General features: G+C 50.1%; 1 protein-coding gene across 1 annotated transcript; it reads right to left on the reverse strand.

Annotated features, from left to right (window-relative positions):
• Nucleotides 1-298: 298 nt before the first annotated feature.
• LOC142818301 (uncharacterized) lies at nt 299-2692 on the reverse strand. The gene is made up of 2 exons (XM_075897058.1): nt 1958-2692; nt 299-970 (listed from the first exon to the last, which is right to left on the reverse strand). The coding sequence occupies exons 1-2, from the start codon at nt 2475-2477 to the stop codon at nt 366-368; spliced, it is 1125 nt and encodes a 374-aa protein (XP_075753173.1). The 5' UTR covers nt 2478-2692; the 3' UTR covers nt 299-365.
• Between the last annotated feature and the right edge of the window lie 15766 nt (nt 2693-18458).

Genomic DNA, 18458 nt, shown 5'->3' on the forward strand with positions numbered 1-18458 from the left:
GTGCATCTTGTAACTGTTCTTGCTAGTTTGTAATCTATGTTAATAATATTTTGTGGTTTACCTGTTACTGAAAAGTGTCATCATTTATTTCTGCGCCACAAACTACTGACCACTTACGAAGGCCCCCCCCCCCCCCCCCCCCAGTGAATAGAGTACAGATTTCGTTCTCCACAGTTTGCCACCATGTTACATTTAAGTGGCTACTTGGCATCTCACATCATTTTGTACACTACCCAAGAGTTACACAATACCCAACACACGAATGAACAGCAAAGTAGAGATCTGTTTATTTACAAGGGGGGGGGGGGAGACCTTCAACTGGGACAGGAGAGGGGGAGACCTTCAACTGGGACGGGGGGAGGCAGTTACTGGGATGGGCGGCCCCTGCGAACGCTCCTCCGGGGGCCAGCCTGCCCACGCTGGGCAGACCGCGTCGGGGCAGGCTGCACGCGGAGGTGGCCAGGAGCATGGACACGGCCAGGAACAGGGGCATGGCCAGGAACAGGGGCAGGGGCAGGAACAGGGGCAGGAACAGGGGCAGGAGGAGGGGCAGGAACAGGGCCAGGAGCTGGGATAGGAGGAGGGGCAGGAACAGGGCCAGGAGCTGGGATAGGAGGAGGGGCAGGAACAGGGCCAGGAGCTGGGATGGGAGGGGGCATGACCTGTGCTACGGGAGGGATGGCGGGGGCCTGGGCTCCGCCCATGCCATAGTGAATGGCATGCACAATATGTGCCGTGAGAGTGTCCATGGTGGTGCGCATCCCTCTGCATTCGGCCAGGAAGGCAGCCCAGGCATCCTGCCGCCACTGCAGGTCCCCCTGCACCCACTCCTCGATGGAGGCCTGGATTGCCTCCACAGCATGGACGTGGCGCCGAAGCAGCTGGTCCCTCTGGCGGAGCCTGTGCCTCCGGGGTTGGCCTGCTGGGGGTGGCGCTGCTGCCGCAATGGAGGGTCTGGTGCTGGGTCCCGCTGCAAGGAAGAGAAGAAAGGATGGGTCAGTCAGGCAGGCCGTCCACTGTCCCCACACCGCATGCCCTCCACCCCGAACCCAGGTGACCCCACAGTTGTGTGGCTTGGGCCCACTCGGTTCCCCTCCTGCCTGCCCCTGGAGTAGGGTCCTCCCTCCAGGGTATTGTAAGCACCGCTCTGTATCCTGGCCCCATGCAGGGCGGGAGGGTGCTAGTGCAGCGTTCACCTGTGGAACTCCCTGCCGGTGGAGACTGTGAAAAGCTTTTGGGTTAATCACTGCTGTTTGACAGGGAGCGAGATGCATCCCCACGCAGTGCCTGGGAGCACATCTGGCAGAGGCGGTCTGGGCTCTCAGATCCCCTCGTGTGGGATATCTCCTGGACGGAACCAGAAGGGTGACTGGGGGGTGGGGGGATGTCCCATCCTTGCAGCACAACTCAGGGGCCCTTCTCCCTCCCACGATCCCTCCCGCAAGCCCGGTAGCCCAGGAACATGTGTGGCCCCAGTGGGGACTTCCCTTGGGGAACCAGCCAAGGCACCGGGAGCAGGTGAGGGGCTCGGTGGGGGCCACGGTCACAGGACCGTGACGCTGAGGTCTACCCAATTAGAAGCTGGCTGTGCCTCACAGCCAGGCATGGGACAGTGTGCCGTTCTCTGGTCTGCACCCTTGCTGGAGCTGCGGGCTCTGGGCTGAGTCCCTGGGGCCCTGGCCAGTTCCGTCCGGCATCCACCCTTCCCCCTGGTCCCGCCAAATGTGTGTGAGCAGCAGGGTCCCAGGCGTGGCCTGCAGCTGCCTGCCGTGGTCACGTGCCGCTCGGTCACCAGGTTGCACGTGGTTGCACCTGCTGCTTGCTGTCCTCATGCTATGCAGCGTGCAGCTCACGTGGCCTGAGTGACATGCTCTCCCCCTCCCCCCTCCGGGCACCTGGCTCCCCACCACCCGCCCTCCGCCCCCCACCCTTGGGAGTGCAAACTGCACAGACTCACCAGTGGGTTCCTCCCCGTCCTCGGAGGAGTTGCTGGAGGGGGCCTGCTGGGTGGCAACGCTGGCCTCCTCACCAGATGCACTGCCGCTGTCGTCTGCCTCCTCCGGCTCGGTGGGACGGTTAATAGGTGGCCGCTGGCAGGTGTCCACGGGGACCGGTGGGGCTTGAGGGGCGGGCTCTCCCAGAAAGGAGTGGAGCTCCGCAAAATATGGGCAGGCGTCGGGTCCTGCCCCCCTGCCCTCAGTGGCCCTGACATACCCCAGCCGCAGCTCCTTGACTTTGGAGCGGACCTGCTCACAGTTGCGGCTGGGGTGTCCCTGCTGGGCCAGGTTCTGCGCAAGCCGAGTGTACAGATCAGCGTTCCGGCGCCGGGAATGGAGGTCGTGGAGACCCTCCTCCTCCTTCCATAATTCGATGAGGGCCTCCAGCTCCCTGGGGCTCCAGGATGGGGCCCGCCTTTTGCGGCCCCTGGGGGCCTCCTCCGCTGGGGGTCCAGGGGGCTCTCCAGCAGGAGCTGCCATGGTGCGGTGAGCCGAAAGGAAAAAAGTGTTGGGCAGCACAGCAGGCGGCAGAGCTGACCCAGACAGGCTCCTGGCACGTGCGCCCAGCAGCCTGAGAGCCCTTTAACAGCTCGGGCTTACCAGGAAGTCCGCGGCTCCTACGGGGTCTCCCAGCGTCCAAACCGCTTTTTTCCGTTTTTTCTGCTTTTCCGGAAAAGCTGTCTACACTGGCCCTTTTCCGGAAAAGCTTTTCCGGAAAATGGACTTATGCCTGAGCGGGAGCATCGTACGGTTTCCGGAATAGCGGCTGATTTTGTACAGTACAGCATCGTTGCTTTTCCGGAAATTCAAGGGCCAGTGTAGACAGCTCGCGGGTTATTCCGGAAAAGCGGCTGATTTTCCGGAATAAGTGGCCCAGTGTAGACGCACCCGATGGGTTTATGAAGGGGATGGTTTGATGAGATAACAGGATCTTGGTAACTAATTGACCATTCATTATCAGTGAGAAATAGGTCAATGGAGGGATGATAGAAGTTACTATAGAGAACTTTCTGGGTGTCTGGCTGATGAGTCTTGCCCACATGCTCAGGGTTTAGCTGATCGCCATATTTGGGGTCAGGAAGGAATTTTCCTCCAGGGTAGATTGGCAGAGGCCCTGAAGGTTTTTCGCCTTCCTCTGTAGCATGGGGTACAGATCACAGCTAGAGGATTCTCTGCATCTTGGGGTCTTCAAAGTATTTGAAGGCTTCAATATCTGAGATATAGGTGAAAGGATTATTCTAGGAGGGGTGGGTGAGATTTTGTGGCCTGCACTGTGCAGGGGGTCAGACTAGATGATCATAATGGTCCCTTCTGACCTTAAAGTCTATGAGTCCAAAGTCTATGGATGGTGTTTACAGACTCTTAGGAAGGCCAGGTGTCAGCCACAAACAGGATTAAAATAGGCACAGTATGAACAATTAGGGCTTACATGTGAGGCCTGGAGCACTTGGCATGCAGTTGTCGCTCCTTTGGTTCACGCTGTGGGTACAGCAGGACCATGGAATTGCTCGAGAGCTGTTCAGAGGAGCCAGGTGTCTCAGAGGAACAGGCCTGTGATCTTCTGAATGAGCAGAGATAAAAGAGGGATCGCAAGCCTGGGGGTAATCCTCTCTGTACCAAAGACAAGAACTAGAGTGGAAATAAAACTGATCTAGGCCTATCAACAACTACAACTAAAATGGGCCACTGGCTGGCCCTGCTTCCAGGAACTGCTCAAACTGGGAATCACAGGGCATTTAAACGTAGTCATCTTTCCCAAACTGTAAACCTAATCAGCCCCAGCCCTCTAGAACAAGGGTGGCCAACCCATTTCAGATGAAGAGCCAAATTAGTGGTGAATACCATGCAAAGGGCTGAGGGAAAAAAGTTGTTGAGCATAAAAAAACCCACCCCGGCTGCTGCATTTGGTTGAGCAAAAAAAAAAAAGGCCTGGCCACAGCCCTTTTAAGAACATTTTGAAGGCGGCCATTTTGAAGTCTGCACCGGCATCACATGCAGACAGAAACACGCAACCCCTTTCGGAGTTCCAGGTGCGGGAGCTGCAATTTTTTCTTTGAAGAGCCGCATGCAGCTCGCGAGCCACGGGTTGGCCACCCCTGCTCTAGAGCCCCATACCTCAGACAACTGCAGACCCTATCAAACACTAAAGTCCAGCTAGTCCACAAACTTCCCCAATCTTTTTGTCCAGCCTGCTCCTGGAGGGATATAAGCCTTGCCACGTTTCCACCAATGGCAGAGCTGTATTTGAGTGACAGGGGTACAGATGCCTGAGTGAGCTGAAAACTGCTCGTACATATTACTGCTGTGGTTTATCAGTTGGAAGGGATGGGTCCTTGCCTCCTAGGAACCCTGGGTGAAGAACTTAGGGCCATCTTCAGCTGACTTACCTGAAGCATTTCCTCTCTATCAATAGGCAAAGGAGTGAATCTAGCTAATGATACAAAACCCAACTGTTGTTTTTGTTCATTTATAGAATGTGTCTCTGGATCAGCAGCTCACAGGGACGAGGGAAGGGAAGGTCTTGACCTTTCAGAGTATTTTCCTTTGTGAAAAAACATCTGTATCAATCAGCTGAGTTTTAACATTTTAATCGCATTTGTCACAGAATCACAGAATTGTGAGATTGGAAGGGACCTCAAAAGTCTCCTAGTCCAGTCGCTAGGCAGGACCAAGCATCATCTAACCATTTCTGACAGGTGTCTGTGCAACCTACTCTTAAAAATCCCCAGCGATGAAGATTCCACAGCCTCCTAGGCAACTGATTCCAGCGCTTAGCTACTCTGACAATTAGGAAGATTTTCCCTAAAGTTCAACCTAAACCACTCTTGCTTCAATTTAAGCCTATTGCTTCTTGTCCTATCCTCGGAGGTTAAGAACAATTGTTCTCCCTCCTCCTTATAGCTACCTTTTATGTTCTTAAAAACTGTTAACATGTCTCTTCTTGATTGTCTCTTTTCCAGAGTAAAAAAAGAAACCATATTTTCAGTTTTCCCTCATAGCTCATGTTTTCTAGACCTTTAATAATTTTTGTGGTTCTTCTCTGAACTTTCTCCAATTTATCCACATCTTTTCTGAAATGTGGTGCCAAGAACTGAACACAATGTCTCACTGTTGGCTCATATTTACCTAATGATGCACTATGACCCACAGATCCCATTCTGAAGCACTCCTTGCGAGGCAAGAAGGAGCTTTATTATGGAGCGTTCGCAGTGGTTTCCAGAGCTAATGCAAAACCTTGACACTGGGCCTTTCAAATAGGCTATAGAATGGGGGTGGGCAATAATTTTTGGTGGGGGGCCACTCCAAGATTTTGGAAAATGGTTAAGAGCTGCACTTTTCTATGGAGGGCATGTGGGGTCTAGGATGGAGGTTGGGTGAAGAAAGGCACATGGGGTAAGGGACTGAGGTGCAGGAGATGGTGTGAGGTCTGAGAAGAAGTTTGGGTGAAGGAAGAGGGTATGACCTGGGTCAGCGGGTTGGGGTGTAGTGTCAGGGAGGGAGTATGGGAGCAGGAGAGGATTCTGGCCTGGGGGAGGGGTTTAGGAGGAGGTACAGTCTGGGAGGGAGTTGTGAGCTGGGGAAGGGGGGTGCAGGGGGTTGGGCGGTGACCTGGGGGAGGGAGTTGGGATGTAGGAGGGGCATGGGTTCCAGAGACAGGTTCTGGCTGGGAGGCGCTTACCTAAGCATCTTCTGGCCAGCAGCCCTAGAGCACCCCTAAGGCAGGCTGAGCTCCCTGCCTGCTACAGCCCAAGACCACTTAAAACTGCAGGCTGTTCCCTTCAAGTGACTCTCAGCTCCAGGAATGGGAAGAGGCTCACGCTGCCCTAGTCCCCCAGCCCAATCTCTCAGCTCCTATTGGCTGATGGTTTCCATCCAATAGGAGCTGAGGGTTGGGCTAGGGGTGGGGAGATCACCCAAAGTCTCCCCCCAATCCAAAGCAGAGAAACACATGGAACAGCCTTGCACTTAAAACAGTGGCTGCTGTGTGCCTGAAGGTCCTGGCAAGGGGGTCCACAGGCCGGATCCGGTGGCTTGTCGGGCCGGATGCAGCCCATGAGATGTATCTTGCCCACCCCTGCTATAGAATAATGTTCCATAGAACAGACATCTCCCATATCCTGTAGTATTCTACCAATCCCTCAGCACAGACTTTGCAAAAGAACTCAACTTTTTCACGAGACTGCGCGGGAAGGGTACTAAACTTAGAGGACTCCTTATCTGAAAACTGTTGCTATTACTGCTACTGGCACAAGCATAGGCAACTAGACCTGCCTAGTTCCCACTAGAATTAGTTATAGTACACTCTAGGCCTGATCTTGCAAGCCCTCCCCATGCAATTCAGCCAGTAGATTCAACTTGAGGCCAGTACACATGGATAGTTGATAGCTGCAGTGTCCAATCAGTTCTGAAGCCAACCAGCCACACTCAACTGGCCAAATAGCCACATGTGGCTAGTAGCTAGTGTGTTGGACACCACGGGTTTATAGACACATTGCACTGCTCCAAGAATCAGTAGATTCTGATTGGCTGAAGCAGCAGCATACAATTTCAAACAGTTCTGTATTATTGCTGGAACAATCAGGCAGTGGGGTCATCGCCTTTGTGGAGACACCTTCTGGTGTCAGACAAATAAGATGACCAATACAGCCTAAACCTACCAGAGCTGCACAGATGTATGTATTTCCTCAAGCCATTGTTGTATAAAGATAGGTCCTCTGGCTGAGAACTCAGTACAAATACACAGATGCAGAGAAGTCGCCTTGCTCGGACTCTAATATTCTGTCCTTTGAACCATCTCTCCTGGCTCCTGCCATCCAGTCCTGTGACTAATTGAGAACACAGGTCTCTTTGTAATTCTCCTCCATAAACACACGAGTCAGAGCTGCTGCTCCCATTTCCAGATCATTGAAGTAGCCAGCGGGTCTGCAGTAGATCTTTGCCTTTTAGTGCAATTTTTTTTAAATGCTCTGGATTTAGATCAACTTTCTGGTCTCAATATTTATGACCCATTCACCTGCCTTGAAATGGGGTCTGCAGGCTCTTTGACAAAGGTGTTGGGAGGTCATCCAGTTCCAATGGAGTTTCTATAAGTGGCCTTATACTCTAGTGAAACAATACTGCTTTGGAACATTTAACTTTGTCATTCTGGGTATGACTACACTACAGAGTATTGTCAGAAAAACAGTTGTTTTTCCGACAAAATCTGCATTATGTCCGCACTGCAATCGCGTTCTTCCAAAAGTAAATTGAAAAAACAGGGGGGGTTTCCAGTGTTGGTAATCCTCTTTCTACAAGGAAGAAAACTTTTTCCAAAAGAGCTCTTTCAGAAAAAGGCATGTGTGGATGGAAGGAGGGGTTTGGGTTTTTTTTAAAGAAGAGGCCTCCAGGAAATAACACATGTGCCCTGGTGGACACTCTGTCCAAAGTAATTAGGACTCTATAGTTCCTGTCTCCTGGCCCCTCTTAAAGCTGCAGGAGAGTATCACCTGGGCTGCTTAGGCTGGACATCGTGCTGTGGTCCATGCACGTGGAACCACGTGCAGTGTTAGTGTGCAGCATTAGTGTGCACCACAGGTGGGATCCTGCTGCCAGGCTCAGGGGATGCTACACACATCCGGCCAGGTGTGGGGGGGAGGCAGCCAGATGGAAGGGGGGGACTTTCCAGCACCTGCCATGGCTGGAAGTAGGCTAGCCACAAGGGTACAGGCACGATGCCAGACACACGGAGGAGTGCCGCACACAGCACACAGCCACACCTGCACATGCGAGGCACTACCCACTCCTGTAGGGCAGCGCTGCAACCCCGGGGAAGGCCAGGATGCTTCCAGCTCCTCTGCCGCCCACAGGGGGAATCCCACTGGGCTGGACACATGCCTTGCCTGCTTGTCTGTGGGCTGGCGGGTGGGAAGTGGGCAGCACGGCCCCCTAACACCTCAGGGCCCCTGTGAGGCATGGCCCACTGTGCAGGCCACACATGGCCTTGCTCCCAGGATCCCCCTGGACAGCCGTTTCTCTGCTTCTGCTGTGTGCTTGCCTACCTCTTCAAGGGACAGCAAAGCTCTTGCAGTGCCTACTGTGGATGCCTCAGCTTTTTCCTTCGAGCCATGGAGCCGGAGCTGCCCCTGGGCATGTGAGGGCCCCACACAGCCATGCTGCAGTTTTTGCAGCACTTTGTGCTGACCAAGCTCAACCCCAAGCTCATTCTGGGAACCCTCCCCGCAGCCCTCAGACAAGCAGGCAAGAGAAGTGTCCGGCCCCAGTGGGATCCTCTCATGGGCAGCAGAGAGGTCCCTTTAAGAGCATGTCTCTACAAGACCCTGGCACCAGGAAGCAACTGGTGACCTCAAGCCCTGCCTGAAGTGGTTCCGGGTGGCCTTTTATGCGAGAGAGCATCCAACCAGTCAGGACGTTCTCTTCCTGAAGCTGGGATCCATCTTGGACGTTGTATTTTTCCACGAGAGCAGAGGGGACGTTTAGACTGAACACAAAGGATTCCTGCCTTCTGCAAAACCTACTCAAGGGAGGAGAATGAGGTAATCTCGGTTGTTGGTTCTCTATGCCTGCCTGGCGCAGGATGACTGCTGAAAACATCTAAGGCTGAACTGGGGGAAGGATCAGGCCCAGGCTGGAAGGGTTTCCAGTCTGTGAAAAAAGTTTATTAGAACAACATTGAGGGTGAGATTTTACATGCAACTAGTTTCTTTAGGGCATTAAGCTTAGCTTGAGAGTTCTGTTTTGTTTTTCTTAGTAACCTACATTTTTCTGTCTGCTGTCTCTTATAACTACTTACATCCCACCTTTTATACTTTTATATATTAATAAAACCTATTTAAGGCAGGAGAATGAGGTAATCTTGATAGTCACGGGTTATTACTAAACCCAGTGTAAGTAATTGTTGCTGGGGGTGCAAGGAGTCTGTGCACTTCTCTTTACATTGAGAAAGAGGGTGAATTTCATGAACTCATACTGGACAGATCTCTGTACAGCATAAGACAGATTTATCTAGGGTTCACCTCCCAGAGGGGCTGGTATCAGAGGGTATGTCTAGACTATAGGCTTTTGTCAACAGAAGTTTTGTTGACAGATGCTGTCGACAAGGCTTCTATCGACAAAGAGCATCTAGACTACATCCAGTTCTGTCGACAAAGCAAGCCGCTTTGTCGACATGACAGTGTAGACGCAAAGAACAGTGTATATGCAATAACGCCTTCTGTTGAAAGAACTCTGTTGACAAAAGGTGTTATTCCTCACAGAATGAGGTTTACAGCTGTTGACAAAACTGCTGAGTTCTGTCGACGTTATGTCAACAGAACTCAGCAGCAGTGTAGACACAGGTATAGTTTTGTCGACAAAAGTCCACTTTTGTCGACAAAATCCTGTAGTCTAGACACACCCTGAGTGCTGGAGACTGATATCTCACCATGCTGTTTTCAGTTAAGGTCTGCAGCTTTGGGGTCCATGTGTCTGTGTTGCAGCAGGCTTGTGTCTGACTCAACAAGACAGGGTACTGGAGGCCCAAGGTGGCAGGGAAAACAGGCTCAGTGCAGGCTCAGTGCAGTCCAAAGGGAGCCCAGCACATCCTTCAACTAAGTGCAAGTTGCTATCTAGCCCATACCAACACCTTAGCTTTCACACAGGACTTTCTGTTTGAAAGGCTGGATGGACAATAAACAACTCCTGATACCTGATGAAAAGCGGCAGGTGAATCAGTGTTGTTATCCCCATTTTACAGCTTGGGACGTTAGATCTCAGGAGTGTTTGGCCTCAGTCCTGTGTTCAGAGACACCTTTCACACACCAAACCTCCTCCGTCACTTCCCAGAAGGCTACCTTGTCTCTGCAGATCCTTCAGTTTAGCAATGGCTTGTATAACATATTCAGGAGATGGAATGGGAAGGACATCAGTAGGCAGCTGCCCTTCACCCCAGCCCTATCCCAAAGCCATTGGCTTTGCTCAGTTGTGCTGTTCTGGCTGTGCCTTTTTCAGACTTTGTGGGTGGTTCTCTCTCTCTAGTCTACAGCCTGCAATCTAACCCCAATGTTGTGTATTGGCCAAACATGGAGTTATGCTCATACCAGGTCATTTTTACAGTTTAATAACCACCCATTACAGCCCAGGATTATTTGTTACAGGAGCAGCAATATTTTCAAAAGAGCAGCAGGCAAAGTAGCCTAGATACGATGGGGAAGGTGCTCAGCTGAAAATGGCTGCACTGCCAAGCCAATGAGTGTGCAGCGAAGTGCCGGGGACATGTGCGAGGGTTTCTAAACAAGAACCGATTTGTGAGCAGAGAGCTGCAGGACTTCCAGTTCTTCCCCCAAAGTCAGTGTCCCAGAGTCGCTGCTCCCTGCCAGATTCCTGTGGTCATCTGCTTCTTGGCACAGGCAGCCAAGACAAGACGTCCAGAACTGTCTTTCCTCTGCCGAATCACAGAGCTATGCAAATTGCTTGCCGGTTTAACAAATTGCTTTAATTTAAACACAAGCATGCTTTTCATTTGGAGCCTGCAGCATAATCAGCACCACCACTGAACACAGGAACTCCCCTCCTTCCTCCTTCAGGGCCTGAAAGAAGTCAGAGACTACGTGCACCTTAGTGTTTGTTCACAGCTCCCCTGCTTATCCAATACTATGCCTTTGCACCAATCCTCACCAATGGCTCTCAGTCCTGTCCTACAACACCCTGTTAATCCAGTTCTGGGCTCTGTCATGCATCTTAGCGCTGATCTGGAACCACCCCCTGCTGTTGTAGCCTTGTGCTCTGGGCCTCTTTTTGGTTTTCTGATGTGTTTAAATGCCTCCTGGTGACTTCGGAGGGCTCTCCTTTATGTCTTTACCAGCGCTGGCTCACAGGAGATGGCAATGAAAGTTGTCTGGAAAATCTTTCTAGTGAAGGGATGAAGGACTCCAAGGCAGGAGTGTCCTAATCAGTTTGCACCAAGCCCTTCATGGTCCCATTGCTCAAAGTCCCTGAGCCGGTTGTATGGCCGTGCAGGGTGTGTCTGATGGCCAAGATTATCTACACATGGCTTCACTAGAGTGACTACTGGCCAACACCAGCACAGTTTGGCTGCTACTAGTGTGGCTGAAGGAGGAGATCATTGCTTGCAGCAGGCCCAGCCTAGTCTCTGGGCAGGCTGCTCCCAGCTGTGACCAGCTCGGGGAGATTCCTGCAGCTCCCTACCAATAAAACTGCAGCGTATGGCTCCTGTAAAACACCTGTACATGCAGAGCCACGCGCCCGATTGCAGCTGGAAGGTGTGCAGTGCACTGGGGGGGCGGGACCACGCATGCGTCGCGCACCCGCTGCCCGGGGCGCAGGAATGGCTCGAGCCGGCCCTGCATATACAGGTGTTTTACTGCAATCTAGAGACACCCTTTGAGCCCTGGATACCCATGACAGAAGGTTTCTAAATCCCTGGGAGGTGCCTAGCTCAATTCCAGTTGTCGGAGGAGGGCTCATGACACTAGGGCTGCCACAGGCTCCATCCCATACTCTGAATACAGCTGGGCAAGCTCTTCACTAAGCAACTAAACTGGTTTCTGGCCACAAGGAGGAGCAGCTCAATAGCATGAGACATATCCTAGACTAATGGACTAAGTACTATGTTGTATTACTTGTCTACATCACCACAGGCCATCGACCTAAGTTACGTAACTCCAGCTACGTGAATAATGTAGCTGAAGTTGACTTACTTAGTTCTGCTTACAGCGGTATTTTCACCATGGTAGGTCAACCGTTGATGCTATCCCATGGACTCCACTTACTCTTCTCATTTTGGTGGAGTACCAGAATGGATGCGAGAACAGTTGGAGCACTATTAGATGCGATAAATTGACTCCAGCTGGATCAATCACAACCCATCGATCCAGCCTGTAGTGAAGATATGCCCTTAGAAAGCAGGCCAGGAAACACGGTTTACCTTGTTATTTGCTATTTTATACCTCTCTGGAGCCCCGTCTTCTTCATCTCCTTGCTGCATTCAACAGTCTTATGATCAGGCTCTCCTGGGTTAACTTTTTGCCATGTTGAAAACTACCCATATATTCCTATTCCATGTGTTCAGTCACTTAGCTGTTTCTAATCCTGTTTTTTTAGACTGTGAGCAATTTGGGTCAGGAACTGTCATGTATTATACATCTGTATAGCACAAGGGGGCCTTCGGTAATATTTTTTACCACCACATAAATGGTAAATAACTATACTAATAAGACACATAATACTCTCATTCCATGGCGACTCAGTGTCCTGAATAGCCTCTTGTGGAAGACTTTGCCAAAGGCTTTTTGAAAGCCCAAATATTTATATCAGACTGTCCTCCTTTATCCACTATTTTGTTGACACAAGCCAAGAGTGCTGAGAGATTAGAAGCACACTTTACAGAATTCGTGCTGCTGTGTTCCTTTCATACCACGTTCATTGAGTTGTTTGATAATTCTACTGTTAATTAGCTTGTCAATCAATGTATCGGTCCACCCATCTGTAGTTCCCCGGATCCATCTTTTTAAAGATAAGCCCAACATGTTCTGTTCTTCGGTGCTCTGGGACAGTAGCTGGCTTTCAGGACAGATCGCATGTTTTTGTTAGCAGCCAAGCCGTTTCACTGTTAAATTTCTCAAGACTCTTGGGTGTGGGCAAGCCTGAGCTGAGGAGTGGTCACTGATTACTTTATTAGTTTGATCCAGCACAATTTCTTTTGATATCTAAATATGTGAGGCTGCCATCTTTTTATTACCTGAAAAGATTAGGGCTGTGATCAGTGTCTCTCAGCATCTTCTATGGTGAAGACTGATGTCAAAGACCCCTGTTAGCATTTCTGCAATGTCCATATTCCTTTTTATTTGCCCCTTTCCCACTAGAGGATGCACCAATTCTCTTGCAAGCTCCCTGCATCCAGTGTACTCGAAAACATTCTATTTATTTATTTACTCTTAAAATTCCCTCTTAACCCTACTGATTTCATTCTCACATGTTGCCAGATAATGATTCTCTTCATTCACTTGTGCTGGATTTCCATTTTCTGAAGGATATCTGTTTGACTTGAATAGCCCTTGAACTTTTCTATGTAGCCTGTCTTTTGGCATTTTGCTTGCTCCTTTTTTATTTAGTATTATGCAGGGAAACCCCAGTTCCAATATACTGTGAGTCTCAGATGGCATGTGCTGAGATCACAGTTAAGGTGGGGCTTTCGCGTTTGCAGGTAGCAATGGCTGAGAGGTGACATTCCCAGTTTCTATGCTCTGGTCTATACTAGAGAGTTACTTCAAAATAACTCCCCTTATTTCAAAATAACAAGCAGAGTGTCCACACTACTATGCCTGTTATTTCAAAATAACAGGCTGGTTATTTCAAAATAATAATTCCTGCTTTCCTTGAGGAATAATGCTTATTTTGAAATAATAGCGGTAGTGCGGACGTTCTACTGCCACTATTTCAAAATAACTACCCCCCAGAGTCGTTCAAAGTAATTACTCCCCAGGGCTTCCTGGAGGCAATAAGTCGAGCTAGTGTGTCCACATTAAGGGAGCCTGCCTTGGACTAATTTCAAGGCTCCCCTGTAGTGTGGACACGCTATTTTGAAATAGTTATATCAGGAATTATTATTTTAAAATAAGTTAGTTCCAAATAATTTTCTAGTGTAGACATGTCCTACATGTGCAAGATGACTTGTTCCCAAGAAATCTTTAACTTGGTCCCATTGTGGCTCTCACAGCACATACAGCCCTCTTCTGCGTACGGTGTCCCAGCACTTGCTCCAGGTGCAGATAGACACCTGTGAATGGTAATGGAGATCAATATTCCAGCTGCATGGTGTCTTTGGAAAGGATCCCTGAAAAGAGCTCAGTGTTCAGGGTGGGAATAAGGTATGTTTTGGGCCACCTTCTTTTAAAACCTTTCTCCCCTTGCCTGTGCCTCCTATTTCCTCCTGCTTACTCTCTCCAGTTGCGCTGAGCTGCATACTGAATAGATACAGGCCAAAGCTTGCTGTGTCTTTGGCTTTTTAAACCAGAGATATCCCAGCAGCTTATTCACCCGCCTCAGCAGGGAAAGGATTAACGTCACAGACCAAACACAATGCTAAGAGAGGTGGAAAATTAGCCGGGAAGAGAGCAGTGCAATTCCAGTGTCTGTGGAAGCAGCAGAACGGAACTGCCCAGAGACAGACACGGGGAAGGAAAATTGCTGCAGCTCTGGCTAGCTGTGCCATTGGTCTCCCCTTCCCTCCTCCATCTTTTGTTTCATCAGACCTGCAGGCAGTTCTGCCAACTCTGCTCAACGCTGCTGCCAGCTCCCCACCTTCTCCTCCAGACTTGCAAGCAAACAATGTGGTTTTAACTGAGGCGAGGCAGGAATGGAGAGATGGCAACTTTCTATGTCTCTCAGGGACACCCAGTTTTCCCTCCCTGCACTTCGCCCCCATTGCCACAGTCTGGGTGAGATAGACACCCCGTTGTTTGGATATGATCGCAGCAGTGGCATTTCCAGGGCCTTGTGCTTGGCAGGAGACAAAGAACCAACCCACAGACAGGACAAATGGAAAAATCCAACCTGGTCATTTTGCTCATCTCTGGCTGGTGAAGGTATGTTTCTGATGTACCATAAAGGAGAGCAGGGAAACCACCCTCATCTCTCTCATGCCTCCCAATTGCTTTACCACCTGCTGGCACTATCCCTGAGACCTTCCTGTCTACACACATCTGGACTCTACCCCAAATATCCACTTACTTATCTAGGTCCAGATATCTTATTATCCCTGTAACTCGTCCGCCAGGTGGAGCCAGCAGCAGCCAGAGACAGGTTCAATATCAAGGCGTTCTTTTCCATTTATCCAACAAAAAATTGGCTTGAGTCCCCACCCAGTGACCTGGGAAATTCACACACCACCCTGGAGTGCCTCTGAGAGGTAATACTTCCCCACTCATATGCATAGAGTCTCAGTGTAGAAAAGAAACTTTTAATACAAGGAGGGAAGTACTTGGTCATTAATGTGCGAAAACACAGCAAACAGGTTCATAAACATAAACCATGAGTAAAAGATCCACCCTGAATAGATTGGGCAGGGTTCTTTTCTCCTCAGGTCTTTAAGTCGAGCATCCAAAAACTTGACACCACTTGCAGTTGCTGCCTGTGGTCAGGGCAGACTCAGAGTTCAAAGGTGATCTGCAGAGTTCACTTCCCATCCTGGATGGAGGGAGGTAAAGTAGCATCTTACTTCTCAGCTAGTCACCCGTCCTTACACCCGTCCTCCCATAATAAGTACAAACATTATAACCATATTTCACTATGCCTGCATTCAATACTTTCCCTGGGGGCTATGGGGGCTGGGGACAACTTCCCCCTCTGCTCCAGGCTTTGCTCTCATCCCGCCACTTCCTGCCCCTGCTCTGCTCCTTCCCTGCCCCCATTCTGTTCCTTCCCCCAAAGCCATCTTCCCTGAGCAACACAACCCACCTCCCAGGACTAGTGGGCATGGGCAGCAGGGGTCAGTGGCGGGAAGCATAACAACCTGGTCTTAGCCTGCTCCAGTACCCCAGCTCCATCGCTCTGCTTTCTGCCACTGTGATGAAGCAAAGTGATGCTGGAAGCTACCGGAGCAGAGGAGGCAGGGGCTGGGTCATTTTGCTTCCTGCTTCTGGTGAGTGAAAGGGCAGGCGTGACCCCTACTGCCAGCGCCAGCACCAGGCCTCCCCCACCCTTTCCTGCTAATCTCCTTGGTTGCTCTGGGCCCCTGGGAACCCCCCAAAGCATGGGGCCTGAGGCAGCTGCCCCAAACTTTCCAGTGGGCAGGACAGCTCTACCTGCCTTTAAAACAAACTTAGCTGGGATTGGGTCACAAATTAAGTTGATAACAATGAACAAAAAACCTCTCCATCTACTGACTATCTAGCAAATGTAAGCAAAGCAGGAGCAAACTGTATCTACACACTCTGGCTGCATCTAGACTGGCAAGATTTTGCGCAAAAGCAAGTGCTTTTGCGCAAAAACTTGCCAGCTGTACTGGCAATACTGAACACCACTGAACACCACTGGTTAATTTGCTAACATCACCTACCTAGCAGGCCTCTAAATATATTTTAAACATATGGCAAATGATTCAGCAAATTCACATAAAGCCTACAACAAGCCAGCCACGGCTCACTAGGGGTATGATGCAATGTACTGCAGGCCAAGGCAAACTTCCCACTGCCTGCCAGTGCTGAGCTTCATCTCGGTTACTGCCCAGCCCTTGCCCCTTCCCTTTCATGCACAGCCCTCCAGAGTTACAGAGCCAGAAGTTTTCTAGAAGATACAAAGAGATGGGACTCAAGAGGCAGGGTTGCCTGGGAGATGAACAAACAGCTCACCCCAGAACTGGAGTGAACTCTGATGCGTACACACCCAGAGAGGGCCCAAAATTGGGTTGAGCTCTGAGGTACAGAGAGACATAGGGTCCCTTATTATTAATTTAAAACATTTTACATGCTTAAAGAATCTTTCACAGCAGAGGACATCAAAGCAGTTTACAAATTCACAGTGAAATGCAGTCTCTGCAGTTGTGGTTTATAATAGTCAGCCGCATCCCTGTACATAGGTAGGGTATGTCTACACTACCACCCTAGTTCGAACTACGTGCGACACGCGGCACGGACTAGGTAGTTCGGACTAGGCTTCCTCGTTTCATGAGGAGTAACGGTAGTTCGGAGTAGGAAGCCTAGTCCGAACTACCTAGTCCGTGCCGTGTGTAGCCGCGCGGCACAGAGTCCGCACTAGCGAACATTTAAAAATGGCGGAACCCGGCTTTATGCAAATGAAGCCCGGGAAATTCAAATCCCGGGCTTCATTTGCAACTCCGGTTACCTACATTACCACCCTAGTTCGAAGTAGGGTGGTGGTGTAGACATACCTCTAGTGACTAAGAATCCTGTAGACATTAGGGATGCGAGAGGTTAACTGTTTAACCAGTAAACATTATCCTTAACAGGTGATGCTTGCCAGTTCTGGTTAGCCAGTGGGAGCTGGAGCAGCTCCCCACCTGCTGCAGGCAGGGGGCTGCTCCAGCCCCAGGAGGCCCACCGCAGATAGGGGCTGCTCCAGCCATCTGCAGAAGCCCCTGTTCATGGTAGGCACGAGCACATCACAAGCAGCTAGGCAGGGGTTGCTCCCCCTGCCCAGTTGAGCTGGAGCAGCTGCCCAATCCACTCCCTCTTTAATTGGTTAACCAGTTAAACATCATGGTTAACCAGTTATCCAATTAAATGGGATTTTACATCCCTACTAGACATCTGAAATAGTCTGCAAGAGAAACTAATTGAGGTAGAAATGACCTAAAGTACAATCTGTCTAGGGCAGTGGGGCTAATACACAGACACTTACAGAAAATACAATGGAATCTTTACTGAGTACAGGTACCCAGGCCTTCTATTTACATCACGTCTAGCAGCAACACGTCATCACACACCTTAGCTCCTGCATGGGGCATTTGGCTCAGTAGAGCTGCAGGAGGGAGGAGTGCTTCCTATGAAGGGGCTTATCTACGCTTAACATGATACAGCAGAACAACCACTTCCTATGCTGATGGGAGAGGTTCTCCTATTGGCGGAGTTAATCCATCTCCCCAGGGATGGTATCTAGGTTGACGGAAGAATTCTTCTGTCAACCTAGCACTTTATTCACCAGGGGTCAGGATAGCTTAACTATGTCACTCAGGAGCATGAATTTTTTACCCTGGGGTGATGTAGCTGCATCAACTTAAGTTCTTTAGAGTAGACCTGGCCTCAGTCACTCAAAATCAATCCAGGCATCATCTGGCTGTTCTTGGGAAATCTCCTTTCCATCCATTCAACTCATTCTTTGCTTGTTCAATCCCAGGACAAACTGACACAGCATCCTACCAGCACACCTATCAGGGAGTTACATGTAATTATACCCATATATACGCAGATGGGGAATGTGAGAAAGTCATGTGACCTACCCCCAAGTCACATAGTTAGTCAGTGGCATTATTGTGACTAGAATCCAGGGGTCCTGATTCCTAGCTCCCTGCACTAATTACCATCCAACACTCCTCTTGAAGGTCTAATAGCAGCTAGCAGGAGCATTTACTCTGAGTGCTACCTGGAGTAAAAGGCTCTGGAGCTGCTATTTTATTCCCACTTTACCCCCACGGTAACCCAGGGAAAGGAGGCTGCTATATGATAGAAAAGGCACTGCTGGGGATGGACTGATGTAGGTGGTTTTGACATGGAGCAAGCAGTAATAGTAAGGAATAGAAATACTGGATTACTGTTTGCTTCCAACTCCCCGCAGAGAGCCCTGCAGTCTGTTATTAGAGGAGAGCAGAATCTGGAGGCAGACAAGTCCAGATGTGGCTTGGCCTCAGTTTTGGGAGAAGATAGCAGAGGTTTAGAGCTATTGCTAGATACCTGAAAATACGTAAAGAAAAGATAACCTTGGGCAAGACCCTTATTCTCTCTGTGCCTC

The sequence above is a fragment of the Pelodiscus sinensis genome, chromosome 14 (genome assembly GCF_049634645.1).
Source record: "Pelodiscus sinensis isolate JC-2024 chromosome 14, ASM4963464v1, whole genome shotgun sequence".
NCBI classification, from domain to species: domain Eukaryota; kingdom Metazoa; phylum Chordata; order Testudines; family Trionychidae; genus Pelodiscus; species Pelodiscus sinensis.